Source organism: Nanorana parkeri, unplaced genomic scaffold (assembly GCF_000935625.1).
Source record: "Nanorana parkeri isolate BGI_ZX_2015 unplaced genomic scaffold, ASM93562v1 scaffold2786, whole genome shotgun sequence".
NCBI lineage: Eukaryota > Metazoa > Chordata > Amphibia > Anura > Dicroglossidae > Nanorana > Nanorana parkeri.
Genome location: NW_017309054.1, coordinates 80,949 through 88,433, shown reverse-complemented (window position 1 = coordinate 88,433; position 7,485 = coordinate 80,949). Strand labels below are relative to the sequence as shown.

At 45.6% G+C, this 7,485-nt stretch overlaps 1 protein-coding gene across 1 annotated transcript; it reads left to right on the top strand.

The window, feature by feature from the left end:
- Nucleotides 1–4,728: 4,728 nt before the first annotated feature.
- LOC108802306 (taste receptor type 2 member 40-like) lies at nucleotides 4,729–7,218 on the top strand. The gene is made up of 2 exons (XM_018574174.1): nucleotides 4,729–5,372; nucleotides 7,158–7,218. Exons 1-2 carry the CDS (start codon nucleotides 4,729–4,731, stop codon nucleotides 7,216–7,218), a joined length of 705 nt encoding a protein of 234 aa, XP_018429676.1.
- Nucleotides 7,219–7,485: the final 267 nt, after the last annotated feature.

The following is a 7,485-nucleotide window of genomic DNA, read 5'->3' as shown; positions in this document are numbered from 1 at the left end:
GCATCTGCTGGCTGTCACTGACACAGCTCCTCAGCGGCTGTGAGGGGGAACGTTTTCCTTCACAGCTGCTGCTGAGCTGTGTCAGTGACAGCCAGCACCCGAGACGCCATAGCCACCCAGGCGGCCCACACGGCATCATGGGGATGCCTGGCCGTGCCCCCCTGTGCCCGGGCCCCATAGCGGCCGCCTGGGTCGCTATGGCGAATGTTACGCCACTGATATATATATAGGTAATGCCATTGTCTATTACAGGGAAATGTTCCCATATTTCCAAGATGGGTGTCTTTGTGCTATAACAATTTCCTACTGTATCCAACAAAAACAATACTCTAGGGTTTTGGCTGGAGTCTGACTTTAAGGAAACGTTGAGTTTTTGTTGTTTAAGGGATATTTTGGAAAGTAATTAAACATTTATACCAACAGGATTAATTCATTAAAACTGATGAAAAAAGAAATGATCCCCCTTAAAGTAAAGTGCACAGCTTTTAGTTGGCAGTGCTTGGATCAGTTGTAGTTGTTTCAGCTTACTGGACTTCATCTTTGTACGGCTTTTACTGATTAGGTCAGATGGTGACATGGTAGACCCATTGTGGAAGGACTCTCAGTCCTAGTGCTTGATGTGACTTTTATTCTGAATTATTATATTATTGTTGTATCCTCTGTGTGTCCTGACTTTGTGCATCTCTGAAAAAAAATAATAATAATAATAATGATACATTACGAAAAATCACATGTTCCTTCTCCAATTAAAGTCTGAAGAACATATTGAGTGTCCAGCTCTTTGTGTTGTCAGCCTGACTTGTTCCATACGGTCAGTTCACGGACAGGTAATAAGAAATCCACCCAGCTGCACGATTGACAGCTGGCTCTGTGGGGGGGAGGGAATCCCTGCAGGGAGCCATGAGTGACAGTCACGGCTCTCTGCAGGGACATCGAGAAGTGAGCGAGCGACGGTATGTTTTCGGTCACTTCCCAATCTATTGAGCCGACGTGTGACAGTTTCATTGTCGCACGTCGGCTCGAACTATGAGCGCAAATCACTCACCTCCTAGTTCTCCTTTAAGGAAGGGCTGGGGAAGTCATGTTCAATTAACCCTGTCTGTGCTGTCCTGGCAGATCTCATTATTAGCTGTAAACTAGGTTTGAACATTGTCAGTCCTAAAAAAGGGGTAAACGCTTGGAAGCATTGCGTGTGAATGATAGGAAGCTCAGTCCGACCCTCTGTCTAGGGGCGTCCCCGTAATGAGGCAGTTTGTACAGCGCCCCACTGGCAACTCAGCCATCTGTCATCTCCTGCTCGCCGCCCATCGCCTCCTGCCCAGCTGACAGCTCAGCCCCCATCTCCTGGACGCCTCAGGCAGCGAAAAAGGTAGGGACGGTCAGGGCTATATCCCTCTGCTTTTAATTTCAAACTGCTCTGAGTGGCCTGGAACCTGCACAAAGGCCTTCACCAAAGGCACATCTAAAAGGTAAAACATGTTTTGAAGAACTACTTTGGGTATGCTGTGTGAATGAGAACACATAACAAACACATAGAGGACTTTTTCAAATTTGACTGCAAAAGTGGAATTCAGTTTTTAAAACTCATTAACTGTGTGTTAAGTGTATGGAGATACCTGCTTGTCTGTAGACTGGCCACGGGTTCTTGTTATTCCTCCAGGACTTTAAAGCTGAAGTTTAATCTGCTTATATTTTGCCTTTGGAAGCACATAGATCTACAGCAGTGACGTGCGGTACCTCTTGCTCTGGGTGAGGCATTCCCCAGCCCTGCCCCCATCAGACAAAGCCCCGCCCCAAACCCATCCCCAAGCTAGTGTAAAGGAGGAAGGGAGGAGACAGGGAGGAGCCTCCCTGTCCCTCACTTGCTCCTCACTGCTGAGGCACTCAGAGGGAGATTTCTTCTGACCGGCAGTGCTGTCATAGGTTACACGGCGGAGGATTTCCCTGCTGTGTAACCTGTTAGATGCCGATCTAAATGGAGAAAAAGCTGCCAGCTTCAGACATGAAGCTGACAGCTTTTTCCTCCATAATTCTAGGTGAGGCTCTGCCCCACCTGCCTCCCCTGACCACACACCCTGATCTACAGTATCCAGCCATCCAAATGAAGGACCAATCTGAATATCTATTAATTTCTCCACAGCCACGAAGAAGGGGGTGCTCTATAACTCCCCAAAATACTTTAGCTGAATATTTGCATATTTGTTGTTTTTGGTAGAGGAGCAGGGCTTTGCTTCCTCATGTCAGAGCCCCCCCCCCCCCCACGCCCTTGGGCTTTGCTCCCCAATTCCAAGCCCCCCCCCCCCCATGACTGGTAATCTGGTGACTGGTGGGGTAATGATAGAGGTGGAGGAAGAACAGATTCACAGAATGAATGCAACAGAAGCAGGGAGATCCTTCCACTGCAGCTCCTCAGGTACAGCTTCCTCTCCAGCAAGGAGAACAGCGATCAGCACAGCAGTGACATCACCGAATCTCACTCCAGATCTGGCGAGACTAACAGAGGCAGCAGTGCCTTAGATGATCTCATAGCGCAGATATACAGCTATAAGGCTCTAGGGACATATCAGGAGGTGGGCGCAATGACTCTTCTTCTTTTTTAACACCTGGAAGATATCAGCCACACATTAAGTGTATTACTTTAATGAGTTCTTCCATTCCTAATATAGCGGGAAGGCACAGTAAAGCACAGCCATTGTGTATCACTGCAAAGCACATGCAATCAGCACATATGGCTGCAACATGTACATATATGGCTAGGGATGCACCGTTACTAGTATTGGTATCGGTGCCGATACCGAGTGTTTGGGCGAGTACTCGTACTCACCCAAATGATCCGGTACTTATTCCCAATACCAGAACTTCCAGTCAGAAGGAGATTTCTTCTGACTGGCAGTGCTGCGAGGGAACATGGAGCTGGCTTCCCAGCCAATCAGGAATCTGGGCGGTGGGTAATGACTCACCTCCCAGGTTCCTGATTGACCGGGAAGCTGGCTTGATGCTGAATGGCTGGGAATGCCTGTACAAAGAACATTATGGCATGACAAAAACACAATAACCTCATTATAAGTAGTATTATTATTACTAGACAGGTTTGCTAACAGTCTGAGCAATACTTTACAATATACAGGTAGACAGTAGAGTTACAATACAACGTAATAAAAGATGGTCAGGAGGGCCCTGATCCTGAGAGCTCACAATCTAAAAGGAAGGAGCAAGTAATATAAAAGTTAATAAGGGGGGACGGAGAGTAAAAGTTCAGTTATTAGGTAGAGGTGGGTTAGGCTTTCCAGAAGAGGTAAGTTTTCAGGGATCGCCTAAAATCAGAGTAGGAGAAAGCAGGACAGATTTGGGGTAGGGGGTTCCAGGGGACGGCATACATTCTTGAGAAGTCTCGGAGGAGAGAATAGAAGGAGGGGCTGAAGGAGCTAGAGGGCAGATATGTGAGGAGACTGGAGGGGTGAGCAGAGGAGTAGACTTGGGTTGGGTGTCATCAGTATAGAGATGGTATTGTAAGCCGTGTGTCAGGTTGGTGATGGTAGGAGCCCAGACACAGGGGACTTGCCAGTACGATCGGTACCTCTACTCAAGTAGACTTGGAAAACGCACAATCTCCTGCGTAGTGGTAGCCAGTACAGGGGCAGTCCAAGAGCATGGTAGCAAAATCACAATCCAGAATCGTAGTCGTTGAACGTAGCAGAGGTCGGGGTCAGGCATCAAAGTATCAGGGTCACGGGAACAGGCGAGGGGTCGGTAATAGGGATCAGAAACAGGTATAACGCCAGGCACTCTAAGAACAAGCTTAACATAAACCAAGCACAGAATGACTCACCCTTCCTTCTTATATACCTGTTGGCAATGAGATGATGTCATTTCCAGGGGCGGACCACTTCCTTGGTGGGGCGTGCACTGTTCCTTTAAGAGGCGGTCCAGTGCTCGTGCGTGCCTCTTCCTGTACAGCTCTGGACTATGGAACAAGCGGACACTACACACAGCAGCCGTTGGGCTCTGCACTGCACAAGGAGACCCCCCTGATGGCGCGAGGCCCTGCGGGAGGTAACAGGTAAGTCCTCACACCGTGGGAGGTTGTGGGCAGCCATGGAAGGATGATGTATGGAACCTTTGTCCAGCACTTGTGTAGAATATAAGTGTGCTCACTGGAGGCTGCAGGAAATGAGCAGCACTGAGATGGAACAAAGGATGGTAAAAAGGGGAAAACAAGTCATTTATTTACAAATGGCAATAGTCCACGACACACGGTGCACAGAAATAACTAAATGCCAACCAACAAGGGTGTATATTGATTGACCTTAATAGACCTCCATGTTTGTTGTCATCGTAGACACAAGGCAGAGGCTACAATAAGCAAATCAGTACTAAATATATTTCTTCATAGAAGTGGTTTATTTCTGTTGAATATGTTCCTCAGCTCACCGAGCCAAACCAAACAAGGATCGTATGAAGCGAATGATTTGCTATGAAACCTGATGATATGTTCTCTTCCCATCAAACCAGCAACCAGATACTGGACAGATTTCCATATTCCATCGTTTCCATATTACGTCTTCTCTGAATCTCTTCTCTTATCACTGTATATATCTTTACTTTTATGTTATCCGGCTTATCTCTGCAGAAGGAGAATCCAACAAACAACTTCTTTGATTGAAAATGTTCACAGCTCTGGGAATGTTCAGATTGGTCATTACGGTGATCACGGGTCTGTCCGGGACGATGATGAATTCTTTACTTCTTACTTTTTATTTGTTACAATGGAAAAAAAGCAGCAAATCTGTTGTCTGCGATCAAATCCAAATGTTCATAGCCGTGACGAATGTTCTCCTGCAGGGCTGCATGTCTGTCAGTGGTATGCTGAACCCCCTTGCGATGTTCTTCAACATTAGTAGGAACCTACTTCTATTAATGCTGACCCTACAGTTCACTTTGTTCTATGTGAGTGCCTGGAACACCGCTTGGCTCTCCATATTCTTCTATGTTCGATTGGTGAACTTGTCCCACCCTTATCTTCTGAGGATGAAAACCATGTTCCTGTCTTCTGTTCCTCAGCTCCTAGTGGGGTCAGCTCTGGGCTCAATCATCATTAGTTTTCCATTTTACTGGCTAACAGAAATCAATCTTATACAAAACGGAACTCATAATGTTATCGTAAATTTTAAATGTGCAATGATAAACTCGTTCTTTGGATTCTTCCTTCCTTCCACTTTGACTTGTCTCTGCATCGGTCAGTGTGTCACATCACTGCTGAGACACGTCTGGAGGATAAAGCTCAGTGAATCTCACCTATCGTCGTCTCAGCTCCAGGGCCACGTACGAGCCGCCAGGATAATGACTATGAGGGTAGTACTGGATATGGCAATGTATCTTTTAACTATTGTAGGTTTATTGACTTCATTTAAAATTCATGTTTTTTTTGTATGTGGTTCCTGGACAATCATCATGATGCACCCAACTGCTCAAAGTCTCATTTTGATCCATGGAAATCCTAAACTGAAAAGCAAAATATGTAGACAATGTGTCATTACCTAAAGAAGTTATGTTGTGACGTTGGTGTGGTGTGATGTGGGGATAGGTATCCAATTTTAGTTATCTGTTAGTTATGTTCTCTATGGGTTACAGCACGTTAAATATGATTGTTGTGTTTTGTGCTGCCTCACTATACTATTTATGTTAGAAAGTAAAAAGTTATTTCAAATTCAATAACAAGAACTTCAAAGCATGTCGCGTAGAATCATTCAGGCTGTAAGCTGTGAAAGGTTCTCATTGTGACTGTGTATCTGTTGTATATATCTCTCTGTGTCCTCACTGTGTGCAGCTCTGAATGCTACTACTCACATAGTTACATAGTATTTGAGGTTGAATAAAGACATTAGTCCATCAAGTCCAACCTATTAGGATCTCGTTCTAGGAGTACCCCTGTATATTACCTGTACCCCTGTATATTACCTGTACCCCTGTATATTACCTGTACCCCTGTATATTACCTGTACCCTGTACATTACCTGTACCCCTGTATATTACCTGTACCCCTGTATATACTTTAGAACATATATCAAAAATAATGTAAAATGAAAATCATGTGTTCCTTCGTTATATAATAAAATCTTATAAACATGCAGCATGTCGGAAGCCTTTGTGTCAGGATACCGTGCACGGGTGTGCAGGTATCTATGCGGGAGGACCAAATACGTGACCACACCAGACAATGCTTATGAACTTATAGTTTATTAGACACTCCAAAATCATGAAAACACAAGCAACCCCACCAACACCCACAAGTAACATAAAATAGCCAAACCTAGATGAAAACAGCAAAATCACACATAGACGATAATGGGGCTAGTGATCAGGAGACCTCAGGGGAAGGAGTCAGGTTTCAAGGAGGCAACAGGATACAGGTATGGGGACAATACTGAGGCACCAGCCTCACTGTGAGAAGAGGCTAAATACCCTCCCAGGCCAGCACAAGGTGGAGACCAATTGCCGACAGCTGGAAGACACCAGCAGGTGAGCACCGGAAATTGCAGGTTCCAGCACCACCCAGTGGTGGTCTGGTACCCGACAGCTCCTGGCTGCCTGGAGACACCTGTAGGTGAACACAGGAACTGCAGGACATGGTTCCAGCGCCACCTGGAGGTGCTCTGTTCCCTGACACTTTGTGTCATATGCACAGCATGGACAGGTAATGAGGAATGAAGATTCCTCTGTTGAAACAGTTGGGTCCCTTTTGCCTGTAACATCCTCCAACTCCATCAATTTCCCCCAACAATGAGACCGCCATGTTAATTGTATTCAGTTCAATAGATTCCAATGGGGAAACTTTTTGTGCTTTGAGGTTGACATAAAAAAACAAATCAAGTCCTCCGGATAGATCTTAGCTGACTTCCAATCTCAGGAGATTGGAGTGTGGTCTTCCTCTGCAGCTAATGTATAGGTCTCTGTTACAAGTCATCTCCCACTGCTAAGCGACGATTCCGCATTCAAAAAAGCTCTAAACAGAACAAATTTAATTTATAACATGTTTATCTCTTTAGGCTCAAAGCATCGTATATATAGAATGATGAGGATTTCAGCTGGACCTCATGAAGAGGTCTATGTAGAAGAGGAAGGGTAGATTTTAGGGATGCACCGTTACGGTTTTTCAGTATCGGGTACGAGTACGAGTATTTATCTTTCGGTACTCATCGATACCAGTACTACCGCTAGCATGGAGCTCCTTCCTAGCCAATCAGGAAGGCGAGTCATTACCCACCGCTGGGGTTCCTGATTGGCCAGGAAGCCGGTTCCATGTTCCTTTGTGGCAATCTCCCTCTGACCGGAAGCTCTGGTATTGGGAGTAAGTATCGGAGCATTTGGGTGAGTACGAGTGAACATCTCCAACCAGGGAACATGCGTTCAGCATGTCCTCTCTATGTACAGAATGGTGTAGGGAATATCTGACTTTTGTTACTTTTTACCCAGTTATGTAATGTT

Coding starts and splice junctions, on each gene's coding strand:
- LOC108802306 (XM_018574174.1), top strand. CDS start 4,729: ATGATGAATTCTTTACTTCTTACTTTTTATTTGTTACAATGGAAAAAA. Junction 5,373..7,157: donor GTAGTACTGGATATGGCAAT/GTATCTTTTAAC, acceptor ACGGTTTTTCAG/TATCGGGTACGAGTACGAGT.